The sequence below is a fragment of the Homalodisca vitripennis genome, chromosome 2 (assembly GCF_021130785.1).
Source record: "Homalodisca vitripennis isolate AUS2020 chromosome 2, UT_GWSS_2.1, whole genome shotgun sequence".
Classification (NCBI taxonomy): Eukaryota; Metazoa; Arthropoda; class Insecta; order Hemiptera; family Cicadellidae; genus Homalodisca; species Homalodisca vitripennis.
In genome coordinates, this window is record NC_060208.1 from 118,349,599 (window position 1) to 118,365,920 (window position 16,322).

Consider the following 16,322-nt stretch of genomic DNA (forward strand, 5'->3'; position numbering starts at 1 on the left):
TTTTGGCTTCAACAGCATCAGCTGTTTCTTGAGGCAGTGGGTTGTTTTCTTTAGTAATACATGAGCTGCCCAAAAGACGTTCAATTTTGTGTTCTGGAGTAATTAATGTTCTTGGAAGACTGATTGGCTGGAAATAGATCCAGCTGGCTGATATCACCTTCACATTCTGTCCTGTCTTGATTCTTGAGGTCTAGAGTTGAGTTTTGAGAATTGCAAGAAACATATTTGTCTTGAAGGCACTTGAGTTTAACAGTTTTCATTTCAACTCAATAGTGGTTACAGAGTGTTTTCGTCAAATATTGAACATATACTGTATTCCCATACATTAATTTGTTCAGCAGTCAATTTCTTTAGTGTTTTCTCAAGTATGTTTTGGCAGCTGGCATGATGCCACCTACTACAGGGGCCAGTGCATTTAATTCCAGATTTTAAAATATTAAGTGAATAGATTAAGTTTTTTTATTGGAGGTCTGTCTGATTCCTTAGGTTTAGTCAGTGTTGCTATTTAACTATCAGAATTTATACTTAGTAAGTTAAAAATAAATTTCAGTTTTGAATGTAGAGGTTTGTCTGTCTCCTCTATGTTCAAAGTTGTAATCAGAGGTTGTAATTTAGGAAGTCCGGTTGTGGTTGAGGTAGGCACCGTAGGAATGCGAGCCAATGCAGTCAGCACAGGTGCTGGGTTGTAATTATTTGTGTGTTGCACATCTGGAAGGCATGACCTCACTCCAGTGTTTTATTGTAATTTATCTCAGGCTTAATATAAAACAGGATTTTATGTTGGGTTTTAAGGAAACTTGTTTTCCTTTTTGGTGAGTCTCAATAAAATATATTACTAAATTGTAATACAATTTATATTACAGTATTGTTAAATTGTCAATATTGCTGTCTTTGAGAAGTAGGTCATCTGAGAGGTGTCAGTTTATTTCTAGTGATTTCTTAGCTTGCTTGATTGGTTCATGAGTTTGTATCATTATATCAACTTACATGTTTTAGGGTATGATAATGGTGAGTAGTTAGTTGGTTTTCTGTTGTTTTAACCACTAAAAACTTCACTTTATATGGAGACACTGTCACATATAATGTTGAATGTCAGCCATGTTCATTTTGCCATTAAGTGAATGCAGATCAGCGTAAACTAGCTACCTAAATTCTGCAGTGACAAATGTTGTAGTAGGGAAGATGTGCGATCAACTACTGTGCATACTGCAGACATGCCAAATGTCTGGCCATCATGGCGTGACATCGCAGTTGAAAAAATAAACGGCCCTCGAAATAACAACAAAGAGCCAAGAATAGAGTGTTGAGGCACATTTGGACTCACTGGTCCCCAATATGAGAAAAAAGTTGGCATCATAATCTGTAATAATTTTTTTTTTAATCTGCTTATTAAGTAAATCACCAGAATTATATATGATGTAGATATTTCTTTTTTATTGAATACATTTCTCATTAATTTTAAATTAAACAATCAATGATGTAATTTTTTTATTCATGAAGAAATTCATTATTTTTATATCCAAAGAAAAAGTCTTCTCATCTACATTAATACAAATTTTGTTCAGTAACGGAATCTTACTGAATCTTGATGTTTAAAAAAAAAACTAAAAGTCTCATGAATAAACAAATTATTTTATTAAAAATTAACAAAAAAACATGAAATATGATTTTCTAATAAACCCCAACCTCTTTGGCTTCAAAGGCACATACTGTTTATTATAAACTCAAATCCATGAAATTGGCCTACCAACATTAATAATATAAGTGTTCAATGACATGAACTTGTGAATCTAAGGTGAATGCATTTTCCAGTACAGGGAATCCAGAAGTGGTATAGAAGAGGAAACACCTTGTAGCCTGGCTGATGAGTTCTTGTTGAAGAATTTATCAACTGGACCAATCCGATACCTTACCATACATTACTTGATGTTTCCAATCATGAATAAAGTTTACTTTTATTTAATTTTCCAAGTTTATAAAGTATTGATCTAAAGACTGATATGAGGAGCACAACTTTACTCTGGTCACTGTTTAAATGTTACTTTATCTAGAATTTTGTTGTTCACAGATGTAATCTATACTAGTTATTTTCTACTGTTTAGATTCCTCTCAAACTAATCAATATCTCTTTAACACTAATTTCCATTTAATGAATTTTCTATTTCATCAAACCATTTTCCAAATAATTGATGGCTTTAATAAAGTTTATGAAAAGTTTACTGTCCATGTAGTTTTCTCTCTATGTATCAATGATAATTTCAACAAAGCTGCAAAACAGTTCCCGATATCAATCTCAGCTTCATCAAGCTATATTGTCTAGGAGTAAGAAGTTAACTTTGTAACTTAACAGGTTTTTCAGGGCATAGTATCAAAATTTGGGGAGACCATAGTACGTTAGGTTTGTATAAGCCACTTTTACATTTTGTGTGTATTTTTCAGTTATTAGACAGTTGGGAAATATTCCTTGAGAGAGGAATTTCTTAATTACATTGGCACTCAGTCAGTCATTGACTAAATTTCAGGACACATCATCGTGAATTTGGGATGAGTCACATGGAACACACAACATTGTTTAAGTATAAGGTAATAAGAATTTTGTAGGCATCGGTGAATCAGCAGATCTTAGTCACTTTTTAATTAATTTTTACAGATTTAATTTTAATTTTCAAAATGTAATAACCAGTTTTAAGAATTGTTAATCTTTACAGGATTCAATTATCTTTTAGTAAGTACAGAACTTGATATTTTAGTAATAAACAAGACAATATACCAGTTGATTATAGAGTTAAATAAAGAATATGATTAAACTTTTTAATTTGCTATCTCAATACACCTTAACCCTTTTAGTGCTAAGGGGTTTGGCGCATTGCCATACCCAAGAATGCTAAGCATTTTAGGGCATAAATGCAGAGTTTTAGTAAATTCTTTCCTATTTCCTTATTTGAGGTCATATCTTGTTACTTTTTTTGTATTGAATATAAATAACCAATAAACAGAAATAAATACAAAGAAGTACATTTGTACATATTTGGATTGTTATAAAAAAGAAATTTTCTTTATTATGTAAATTTTTTTTACTTTGGCATACAATTTTAGTACGTATACAATTTTATATTATTTTTCTGATGCTACCATCGGAAAGAGCAACTAAAACTAAACAAATTCCATATATTTTATTTTATTTTTCACAACAAATAAGAAGTGTGGATGAAAAATATAATATGTTGTCCGTGCCAAATTTTGCCCTACAACGCAACAATGTTTGAAACGCTCTAGAGAAATGTAATACACTTACTATTATTAGCATAAATACTTTATTAACTTTAGTATTATTTATAAAAGTAGAAATTCAAGCTCAGTTAACAGTTTTTTACCTAAATAATTGTTTTATGCTAAAAACTATAAAAAAAGTGTAGTAACTCATCATAACCCGCAATGTTCTTATTAGACATAGTTTGTAACTTAGTAAAATATAATACACACGGAAAACACAAATTAAAACTAAGTTGCAATGATTTGGAATACTAATGAAGTAGTATTTCACAATTATAACACAATTTAATGGATAAAATAAGATAAAACAGAGTAAAAAAAGCACAGCGTCAGTTCGCTCGCAACATAAACATCCGAACTGACCTTCTTTTTATTTCACGTCGAAGACGTATAAACAGCTGGTCGTCGGCAATCAAATATACAAATATCGTTACTCTATCGCTTTTGGATAAACTGAACCAATACATATAAAAATATGCTGCGCCTACGACGTAGACTCTGTAGCACTAAAAGGGTTAATCAATTCTGACTGTTCCCGTGTTGAGCACGTACCTGTTCCAATTCTTCTAGCAACTGAGGAACACACTCCTGGTGGTGGTGAAATGCTATGTCTGCGGCTGCTAAGCATAGGTGGCGTAGTGTCGTGCCGCGCAAGCGTATTACTGCATACACATCCAGGAACTGATATTTGTGACCTGGAATATAGGGCAAAATCAGAAGAACCATAATTCCCAATTAAAATAAAAACATTTAACTGTTTTTGTTCTTTTCTTAGGACAAGAATCTGAGAAACCTGTATCATTGCACTTACTCCTAAAATGACTTTTGGTCCAATATCTTATCCATAAAATCTTTCTTAAACGCATGCATGGTCACTGACATGATTGTAGGATGGTAAATATTGAGACTCTTGCTCTTACTCATAACAGTAAACAAAACAAAACGTGTTTGCCTATTGTTTTACCTTCATAGTAGGTTCTGTTCATAACCAGGCAGCTCCTCTCAGAGAGAGGAAACTTGCACCACTAGAGTATACTTTGCCAACCTCTATATCAATAGATACTTATCATGAAGAGCTGGATGTGATCAAGTTACTTCTTTAATTATGTCAAATAAAATGATGTTCAATGTTAAAAAGATAGAAAGCCATTCCACCAATGAAACCAATGCTGCACCTAAAGGACAAGTAGAAATACCATATACAGGGTAGTTGAAAAAACTTCCTGTTTTAAATTTAGTTGTTTTTTTTAAACAATAAAATAAAAGGAGAGGTATTGCTATTGCTATATCATTTAAAACTGTTGTTTGGTTTGATGAAATAAAAACTAACAAAATTTAACCCTATTAAAAGTTGTATCTTATTTTAATGCCACATGGGCTGAGTATTAAATATGAAGTAAATAAAGAGTAAGTTCTTATTCTTTGGTTCAGTTTTAACTCATAATCTGTGGGACTTTGGTTGAAAGCACCTACGCTATTTTAAGATTTTTCAGTTTTTTTACTAATTTCTGCATTCATGAAAATCCAAAACTAATAAATTCATCATATTGAAAAGGTGCAACAATATATTTTGCAGAATATATTTTCCGATATTTTATCACAAACAAAGAAAATACAAAAAGAGAATCTTCTAACTCTGTCAAAAATAGTTATGATTCTAAGTTATGTAAGTGCAAAATATATATCTTAATATTTTTAACCAGTTTATAATTTATCTCGTAATGTTTCCCTTAAAACATCACTCACTACAAATAAAATAATAAAATTTATTAGATTATTTTAATATATTGAATTAATTTTTATGAACACATTTACTAAAAGCAAGATCAATGTATATTTACAAGGTGTATTTTTAAAACATTGTTTTATATTGTACACTTTGGATGTCTCACATCGCTGAGTACTTGATAAAGTAGTGTCTTGAATCTTGGCTACTTAAGGATTCCAGATTAGTGTCTCAGAGAATTCTAGTGGTTAAATAGACCTTGTAAATATACATTATCTTGCTTTTAGTAAATATGTTCATAAATTAAATTAAATCAATATATTAATTTGAATATATCACTAGGATTCTTTGAGACAGCTACAAAAGGTATTTATTTATTTCCAACAGTAAACCATTATAATTTTACAACAAATTTGACACAATAAGATGGCATAGCTGACAATACATGACATAGAAACAGCTGACCAGAAAGACTGCAATAATATACCTACTAAACTATAAATATAAATTATAATATTAACAAGTGATACCCACCATAATAAAGTAAATCAGTTGCAACACAAATAGAATAATTACGCTTACACGTTCAAATTTAGACAATTTCAAACAATTTCCTCACACTTAAAAAAAAGATGATACAAGATAACCACCACAGCTGCAGGTGCTGAATCAGGTCAGATAGTTTGTTCCCTCCAACTTACTTATGGGAGTTAATGAATTAAAAGGGGTCACTGTTATGAGAACCAGTGATTTTCCTATTATTCCTTTCCTCTCCTAATAATATCTCTTTGCCTGAATGTTTTTTTATATTACTGGCACCACTAAATAATAAAAAAAATAATGACTGATGTTTCTCCCTTAAGCATAAAAGAATAACAGCTCTTTATGTACAGAAGGGTGTAAGATATTTACAAGCTCCATGATCCATACAGTTCCTTCTCTAAAGAAGGAACCTGAATGAGAGGCTTACCGAGGCCGAGTGAGAGGTGAACAGTTTTATTAATAACATTCTATTCTATATTAATTATTATTTGAATTGTTTACATATTTTAGAATCTAAACTTTACATGAGCTCAAAACAGGGTGTTTGAGAAACGCTTGAATAGTTAAATAAAGTTATTTTAAGCGTATGTTCCAAAACATTTACGTAAAAGGATAACTTGACACACCTAAAATGTACACAAGAGTAACTGAGCGTGCTCTATATGTAGCTTACATGAGTATTGTTCAGTACTGCCTGAGAAAGCTATGGAGATTAGGAGATGGCAGGTAGATTTGTCTGTGAGACAGCCTAGTTATGAGCCACATACAAAATACTCCAGGCAACTCTAAATCATAACCTAACTTATGCAACCAAAACCACAAAAAAATACTTAAGTTCACACAAGATAGATGGATTACCTAGAAACACGAGCTCCTCCAAGTGGTGACAGCGCCAGCAGCACATGATAAAGGGATTGACGTTGTCCAGTCGCTGCAGGAGAGTTGTGTTGCCTTGACACGACATGGAATCTACCCACCAAATAGAGCGGAGAGTTTCTGAGTAGAAGCTCAGTTGGTTTACTGCCTCCACGTTTAGCTGCGGACATTAATTGCTAAACTATTATTAACACTAAAAGTGGTAATTAATAAAATTTGTCGATTGAAAGTGGTTCCAATGGTAAGAAACAAATACTGTTGGTTTACACATTACATTGTCCTTTTTGAGACGATGTTCAACATAATTTCAAACCAAAATCAACAGTATACCATTGGAAATAGGATATTCTAAGCTTTTATTTTTATTAATCAATCTTTTACTAACATTTTCTTAGAGGAAAGCAATAGTGTCATATTTTTTACATAACAGTAAATCATAGTATAAATTTAGGATAGAGCAAGTGTGCATACAGTCATTATTTTACAAAACAAAACAAGAAAAGAAAAAACATGGTTTATGAAATCAGTGTTGATGTATTGCTCCCCCAGTCCAAGAAATCCTTCACTGAGTACAATGAGTATTGTAGGAGCCAGTTTGTGGTAGCAGTCTTCAGTCTATTCACAGGAAGTCTCTTTAAGTGGGTAGGTAGCCAGTTAAATAAAGCTGCATCTTTGTATGCAGGCTTTTTCTCATAAAGATTTAGATGGGGATGATCCAGAGGGAAGTTATGTCTGTTTCTAGTGCAGTATTGGTGTTGGTCCACTAGTCTTGTTTGATTAAACTGGCAGCATACATGATGGTCTCGAGGATATAAAACAATGCTACCATAAATATTTGTGCTCTCCGAAGGCTTCCTTACAGCTTTCCCTATAGTTCAGTTCGGTGAGGACCCTGACAACTCTTTTTGGTACGACTAATACTTTTTGTAAGTTCTGGGCCGTTGTTCCATTCCAGGCCACTACGCCAATATCTTAAGTGCGAATCAAACAGGGCAAAGTAAGCGATCTTTGCTGTATAGGAATCACTTATTTGGTTCATTCGTCTGATGACATATATGCTACTGCTTAGTATTTTAATAAGTTGATCTATATGGGGTGTCCAAGAAAGAGTATTTTCGATGTTTAAACCGAGGTATTTGGTGGTGTGTTGGTTTATTCGAGCATGCTTGTTGTCATTATGGAATCAGTTTTGTATGGATAAATTATTTCTAATAAGTATTTTTACAGCATTTTAGTTCGGATTACAGTATGGTTAGTTGAATAACATAATTGTTGGACTGAAATAGTTAGAACATAGATAATTGTAGGAATAATAATTACTTAAAAAAACAAAATCTAACAGAGAGAAGGTAAAAAAATCATTAAAAAATTAATTCACTAAGTACCTAAGGCAAAAACAGGAGTTCAAAATGCAGTAATGCAACAAAACCTTTATTTGATCTACCTTTGGATTTGAAATCATTTTTAATAACCACTACCCCCCAAAAGTGACATTTTGGTGTATTTTTTGTAGCTTTCTCGGTTCAGCCGCTATACATCTTAGACGGGTGGTCTGCTTCACCCTGAATAAGGGGATTGGTAAACCTTTGCAAGAAGACCAAAATCAACCTGCCGTTTGGTAAGTTTTAGACTGCTGCTTATATATTTAATAATTAAGTATTAGTTACAACGTATTTACAAAATTTAGTTTAAATTTTATATTTATAAAATAAAATATATATACGTTTTAAAGGAATCATTTATGAGGCATGATGATCACATGTCTGAGGCAAACAACAAAAATAAAATAATATAAAGATGAATGATAAAAGTTTAAATTCTGCTTTTAAACAAAACTCATAGATAGAGACATAAAGAATAGAAAAGTATACTGCTAAGGGAAAATTTTAAAACAATTACATCCAAGTTGTATTACAACACAAACATATCATTGTATTTGATAACTGTCTAATAAATTCAAGCAGAAAGATAGAACAGTGAAAATACTAGAAGTAATGTGATTATAATAGAATAAAATAACGGAAGAATTACTTCCTGATACTTAGTGATCAGACTGTTCAATAAAGTTTCCTAAAAAATCAATCAATAAATTATGGTTTATTCATAGTTGAACATTTCACACAGGGAATTGTGACTACAATAATCTTTGTCATATACAGAGTGAGTTTTATGTCCTGGCACACCTGGATATAATTTAAACGGCCCGAGATATCTATGTAAAACCTTGACCCTACCTATTATAACATATTTTTTTAATTTTTCAAGTTGTTGAAAATTTTACCCCCATTTTCTAAAGGGGGGCAACTAAACATTTTCAAATACAAACCCCTACCATGTGACCCCTCATTTTAAAGGGAATAAAAAAAGAAATCCAATAATGCTAACTATAGTTGAATTGATTACAAAATAGGACTGGCGCTCGGCATAGGAGAGGGAGCGGCGTTGCCACGTCTACGTCACTTGGCGTTACAGGGTACAGCAGATCTGCTAGCCACGCGCCTTTCACTGACCGTTTATTGAGTCTTCAATTGATTATATTATTATTTTATTAATTTCTTCATTATGGTTAATATTTTTGAGTGACTTTTGGTCATTTACACAAAATTATGATCAAGTTCACTCATGACCTTGTATGAACTTGTTTGCTCATACTGTTCATTTTGGTGTTCATAAATGAAACAAACTCACGTAAATATTAATTTAAATAATGACATAAATATTTGGTTGCACATTTTATTTTAAATATCATTACAATTGGGTAGATAATAATTGTGATGTAATTTTAAACCAGTATTCATAAAAATGATTTAGAATGTGGTTTTTAAATGTATAGTTTTGTCGTATTTTCATGCGGAAATAGAATTCAAAATATATTCGGTTTATTTTTGCTTTCTTAATGTCTGCTTCAAATGGGATGTTGAATTTCTGTAGCCATTCCATCATCAAACATTTTTTTGAAGCCATTGTTGGGGCCTTGTCCAATACTTTTGAGTAGTACCTAGCATTATCAAATACTATGGTTGAGGATTTTCCAAATTTGGAAGAACATTGTTTACAAACCAGCCTAAAAACTTTTCGTGGTCCATTTCTTCATGGTAATCACTCGTTTTTTTTTTCGAAGAAAAAAAGTAGAAGGCTGTTTGGAATAAACCCTTTAGAACTACCAGCGTGAAGCAAAATCATTCTTCCCCCTTTACCGAGAGGTACGGACATTGTACCTTGAACAGAGTCATCTGCCCAAGCGTTTGTTTGGGAGTGGTTTGTGTTAACCCCTGTCTCGTCAATCCAGACTACTTCATCTAAATTTAAGTTCTTCATTTTGACGAAGAAACCTACAGCACCATGCAACTACATCTGGTCTTTCAAAAAGTACTTTCCGTTTCCCAACTGACTTGTACTTGAAGCCAAGTTGTTTTAAAACAAGTGAAAGAGAAGATTTGCAACCGTTAAATAAATCGGCATCCTTCAATGATTGAATTAGTTTTTTTAAAGTTGGATATTCCTTTCGTCTCTAGTATGCATACACATGACGACGGATTGCATCTTTTTGGAAATTATCCAGGTTTGTAACTCGTTTCTGACGTGGAAGTTTCTTTTTGTTTGGGGTATGTACTTCTCCACTTCCTCCCTCATACATGTTTTTCTTCTTCTCTGAACAAATTTTTAGAACGGTATTTTTATTTATGCCCAGGGCCTTTGCAGTTCTTTGTACAACTTTGGCAATGGGTAAGAGTGGCCCATTGTTTGTTTTTTCCTGCTGGAAATATTCTTTGGCAGTGCAAACAAGTTTTCTGGCTTGAGTGCGCAGAGGTACACCATGTCCCTACGTTCTGATAATGTAAACGCTTAAGATGAATGCGCGGACGCCCACGACGATTCACAGTTTGATTTTCTGCATTCATGATGTAAATATAATCATAGACAATAGACAATAGACAATAGACAATAGACAATTTATTGGCCATTAATAATTTTCAATAAAATTACAATAGGCTTCGTCAAATATTAAGGCTTAAATTACTAGCCTAATCTAAAGTTAAAAATCCTTATGAACGATCTCACAGCTAAAATATTCATTAATATTATAGAAAGGTCTATTTTTTAGCCAAGAATACAATTTATTATTAAAAACTTGACATGGTAAAGTTTGAACAGCATAAGGTAACAAATTGAACATTTTAATGCCTAAGGTTGTATGGTAATTCATGGTTTTACCTAATCTAGCTCTATCTACATTTAACTTATCTTTATTTCTTGTATTATAGTGATGAACATCATTTCTTTTCAAAACCATGTGTGACTTTTTTCTTACATCTACTAATACCTCATAAATATACAGATTTATAACAGTTAAAACACCAATATTTACAAACAAAGGTTTACAATGATCTAACACAGGTGCATCCGCTAAAATTCTCACAGCCTTCTTTTGGATTACTAGCACCTGATCAATGCCTGTACCATTACCCCAAATTATTAAACCATATCTAATAATACTTTCAAAAAATGCAAAGTAGGCCATTTTTATATACCTTTGTGATACTATTTTTTTTAAATTACACAATAAGTAAATAACCCTAGATAATCTCTTGCATACACAATCAATGTGTTGTTTCCAAGATAGCCTGTTGTCCACTATTATCCCAAATAACTTAACAAAAACTTCAGATTCAAATATAGGCCTATTAATATTCTTAAGAGTTATTAACATTTGTTTTGTTTTTTCTGCGTTTAAATAGAGACCATTTACATTCAAACCAGTTAACAGTTTCATTCATTGTAGTCTCTACCAAGTTGTTTAAGTAAAGCAAATTTGTGTGACTATTTAACAAAGTGGTATCATCAGCATATATAGTAGTAAAACTAGAGACATTAAAACTTAAATCATTAATAAATATAATAAACAAAACAGGACCCAACACAGATCCCTGTGGCACACCTATATTTATATCAGCCACTTGGGAATAAGCTCCATTAACCATAACAACCTGTTTGCGATTTGCAAGATAGGACCTTAACATGTTCAAATTCTTTGCACGAAACCCATAGAATTCCAATTTGTTCACCAGTATATCAGGTCTAACACAATCAAATGCTTTGCTCAGATCACAAAGTGTGATCTGAGCCCAACAATTATTTTCCAAAGCTAAGAGAACATTATTTACAAGAGTATTTACAGCTTTAACCGTTGAACAATCAGTGCGGTAACCAAATTGACTAGAACTAAATAATTTGAGATTTTCAAAATGAATACATATTTGATGTTTAAGTAATTTCTCAATTACCTTAGACAAGACTGGTACACATGAGATAGGCCTATAATTATTCGGACAATCAAGTGAGCCATTTTTATACACAGGTACAACTTTTGAAAATTTTAAACATGTTGGAAAAATCCCTTCCAATACACAACAATTAATAGAATATGTCAAAGGCTCAATTATATAATCAATAACAGCTTTAATTAAAATACTACTTAATCCATACACATCTTTAGAATGGGAATTTTTTAGAGATAAAACAATTTTACGAACATCATCTACAGTGACAGGACAAAAAACACACTCCTCAAATGGAGGCAATAACTTATTAAGACATTGATTTGCACTATTCACAGAACTTTTCACTTTGGCACTGATCTCTTCAATAGCTGTCACACAGTGTGAGTTGAATTCATCAGGCAGAATATTACTGGACCGACTGCGTAGGGTTTCCTTCCCCGATGCCTTGTTAATGATTGTCCATGCTGCTCTACATTTATTGACTGAATTTTCTATGTAATCTTCATTACTCTGTCTCTTTGCTTCTTTAATAGCCAGTCTATAGCGCCTTCTAAGAGTTCTCAGCAAGTTGAGTAAATTATCATTATTCGTTCTATTATAAATGTCATGACAACACAAAATTTGCTTTTTCATGTTCTCTAGCTCTGGGGTATACCAATTTAAATTTTGCTTTTTAGTTCTATTATTAGGTTTATTAATCTTTATCTCTTGCATTGGATGGCATTGATTAAAAATTTCTAAAAATGTATTATAAAACAAATCAAAAGTTTCTTCTGCTGTTAAGTTACAATTCTGAGGAGCAATAAAATTCCAGTCTACCTTACTTAAACAGTATTTAAACCCCTCCAGGTTCACAGTTGTATACCTTCTTGCAAATTGAATCGAAGGCCTACTTGAATTTATTTTACCGGGGCCATCAGTCTTCTTATTGATAGGCCTATTCTCCGCCAACCAAACCATAATTTGAATAGCCTTATGATCTGACAACAAAGGTTCAAAAATATGCAGCTCGTAATTTTTAGGGCAGAGGTCAGTAATAACATTGTCCAAACAGGCTTCTCCACGAGTAGGCAAATTATTTACACAAAACAAATTATATTGCCGGAGACAGTTCAAAAAGTCATTTACACTAGGTTTTGAGGTGTTTCGGATATCAAAGTCAGCATTAATATCTCCACAAATTATTACTTTACATTTAGGCCTAAGTCTGATTAAAAATCTCAGAAGTTGATCTAACTTGTCCAGAAAGACATTTACTTTACCTTCAGGGGAACGGTACAGAGAAATAATAATGACATTTAATTCAATCAGCCTGATAGCACACACCTCAAAATGTAATTCTTCACAAAATTTATTTACGTTCAATTTCTCAGTGACAAATTAACTGCTAGTACGAAGGTTATGAAAGTACAAAATAGTTTGTTACACTACTGTAGGCCTAAGTCACAGCTAAGTCCTGAAAAGGACTGTTAAACAACGGTAACACCACTACAGTTGCACAGAACACGAGACTACAAAGTGAAACGCACGAATCGGTTACTGGGCAGAGACTGAGACTGAGGGGTGACGTGCGGATATGAAAACGGCAACGCTGTGCGGTTTACTCGAAGCTGATTGGCTGCTCTCAGCCATCGACCGCACCCCCTCCACCGGTCCCAGTCCTATTTTGTAATCAATTCAACTATAGAGGTATCTACGTTTATTTTAACAGATTTTATGACAAATTTACAATAATAAAATCAGTAACTGTCTTGTCCTGTTTATCGTAACATGAGTCAACACTAACGCAAATTCTAAAAACAGTTATCTGTTTTAATGTAGCAGGTGTTCAAACTGTTCACCTTCGGCTGTTTGACAGTGTGCTAGACGTGTGTAAAAACTTAATTCTGCATGTAGAAATAAAATAAGTAACACTATTTGTCAGAAAAATAACCTTAAACTAATGTTGTTTATAGCAACTTAAACCAATCAGCCAATGTTTATACTGTGGACTTGCCCGAGTTTTAGCCTGGTCAAGGATGAGTTGTCGTCCCAAATTCATTAGAAATGATCGCCGAGGGAGAACTTTTTCTTTTTCAAGTGTCATATTATTTGCTTTGTGAATTATGTAGGCGTTTATACCTCCAACATTGAGCATGAAGAAAAACATTGTCAATGGCCAACGATTTGATATTCTTGATACACTATACTGTTTTTGCATGGCATCACAGACATCTACCCCACATTTATATCTGTTGTAGAAGGTGATTATAGTAGGCTTTTGGTCTTCTCCACTGTCTTGATCGATCTCATCTGTCTCATGCAGGGTCGAGAGTAAAAGAACAAATTTGTTTTTCTAGGGCTTATAAGATACTAACGCTGCATTTTTTGTAAATGCAAACATCGAGCTGTTGATAGGTCTTTTGTTTCCTTTTGGGTCTGATGTTAGTTCTTTAGGAATCTCTTTTTTATTTTTTCTTATAGTTCCAACTATAGTTAGATTTTTTTCGAGTAAGTCTTGTGCTAGGGGCAGAGACGTAAAGAAATTATCACATGTCACATTCCGTCCCGTATTTGCAATGGGTGTTGTCAGCCTGTTTACAAGGCCCTAGCAGAGTTGTTTAGTTCGTAGGGTCCTCTTTCTTGTTTTGAAATAAATACTTCCAAGTTGGATGTGTAAAATGTCTTGGAATCACTCATTGCCCACACTTTTATGCCAAACTTGCCAGGCTTTTTTGGCATATACACTCTGAAACTAGACTTACATCGAAAGTTGGGTAACATTTCGTCAATGGTGACGTATTCACTATGGCTATAGTTTGCTTGGCATAAGCGTACAAATTCATCAAATATGTCTCTCATGCAATAAAATTTGTCAACCGATTTCCTTTGTCGGCGACCTTCTATCTCTCTGTCATCAAAGCTAACATATTTTAGCAAAAATTTAAATCTGCTACAACTCATGGTTAGCCTGAATATTTCAACTCCAAGACCATCGATATTCCACAAATCAAAAATGTTCTGATGGCTAGAATGAAGTACGCCTGCTAGGTAAATTAGGCCTATCACTGCTTTCATTTCCACTACATTGGTTTCCCTTGCATCCCTTTCCCGGTTATACTGTCCTCTGACCTCACTTATTTTTTGGTTAGTATATGTGACAATATTTTCTATAACTTCAACAGGGTAAAATAGCATCCAGCATTCTAATTCTGTTTTAGTATGTCTGGCATTTTTAACAGGCCCAGGAAGCTGGGTAACAATATTTCGCCTTCTAATGCGAGTTGGTCTATTCTGTGGCCTGTCAGACCAAATGGTAGGGTTTGGAGTATCCCTTCCACTATACTTAGGATTAGTAATAATCTGACCTGGTACTGGTAAGTTCTGCTGATGTCTTCAACATCCGGTTCACCTTCAACTTCACTGTCTGCAGGTAGTTCTTCATTGAAACTGTGTTCTGAATCACTGTCAATCTCGAAATCCCTTACCAATTCATTTTCATCTATATCACTTACATCCAAGTCATTCACACCTAATTCACTTGAATTCGGCTCTGAAACGGATTCTAACAGGTCCATAATTCTTCTCTGTTCTTCAAAATTCATTTTTACACAATATAACTAAATCACAACATCACAAAAACATTAAAATATTGAAGATTTAGAAATATTTCCAATATTCGCAGATTTAACAGAATGCTCTACGGGAGAGATCGCGCGAAGGCATATTGCCGCGGCAGGTGCAGAGCTACAACAAAAATTCCGCTACTCGCAAAAAAAAGCCAGCGACAGACTAACGGTTGTCAAGGTCAGGCGCAGGGATGTACTGGGAGGGATAAAACGAGACCCTGTTATCCTGGGGCATCACTGCAAACGAAAATATAAAGAAAGCAAAAAAGCGCGGCAAACTGCCGCCGCGGGCGCGATCTCTTGCATGTTAAGCAAATGTTAAATTGTAAATCTGACTTTGTCAATTGCACAATGTGTTTAAAGACAATAAAAATTCTTGATTCTTGAATTTCGATTATGTATTGATTACCTACCCACCTGGTGAAGAGGATAGATTCCAACCCTTAAAATTTTGTGTGTAATATAACATATAACAATGGCAAATATTCTAAATCCTATTATCCTTTCAAACCTTTTTCATCAATAACAAACTAAACAAAGAATGAAATAGAATGTTTGATCTTAGTTGCCCAATTTAAAACATGACTCTCAACTGTCTGTACCATAGTGATTATTTTGTTTAAATAATTAAAATTTGATTTGAGCTAGCTATCTAAAAATGTGTACATCTACACTTTATACATCTAAAATTCAAAAAAAATTTTTCTGTAACAACTCATGCAATTGGCAAATGCTGGATAGAATTGACATCAGCTAATACAACACAGACTATAATATTTTCTAAAGATAAATTATTATTATTCACCTTTTCACAAAAGAAAACCTTCAGATGTGTCAAGGGCATGGCACGCTTTAAAATTTTAGAGTGAAGAACATCTACTCCGTCATAAGAGTGAATCAGAGTCAGTCGCAGCCCACAGTTAGGCCTGAAACAAATGTAATTTTACCTTATTTATAAAAGATTGTTTTAAAATTTTAAATCCATGCTAGGTAAAAAGGCCAAAATTCAGACAG

General features: G+C 33.2%; 1 protein-coding gene across 1 annotated transcript in view; it reads right to left on the bottom strand.

Moving 5' to 3' along the window:
- LOC124354646 (F-box only protein 33) overlaps positions 1 to 16,322 on the bottom strand; it is a 49,923-nt gene that overhangs the window by 17,377 nt on the left and 16,224 nt on the right. The window contains exons 4-6 of the mRNA XM_046805268.1: positions 16,114 to 16,234; positions 6,401 to 6,578; positions 3,826 to 3,968 (exon numbers count right to left, since the gene is read on the bottom strand). Coding sequence (XP_046661224.1) covers positions 3,826 to 3,968; positions 6,401 to 6,578; positions 16,114 to 16,234 — 442 coding nt within the window. The remainder of the gene's footprint in view (positions 1 to 3,825; positions 3,969 to 6,400; positions 6,579 to 16,113; positions 16,235 to 16,322) is intronic.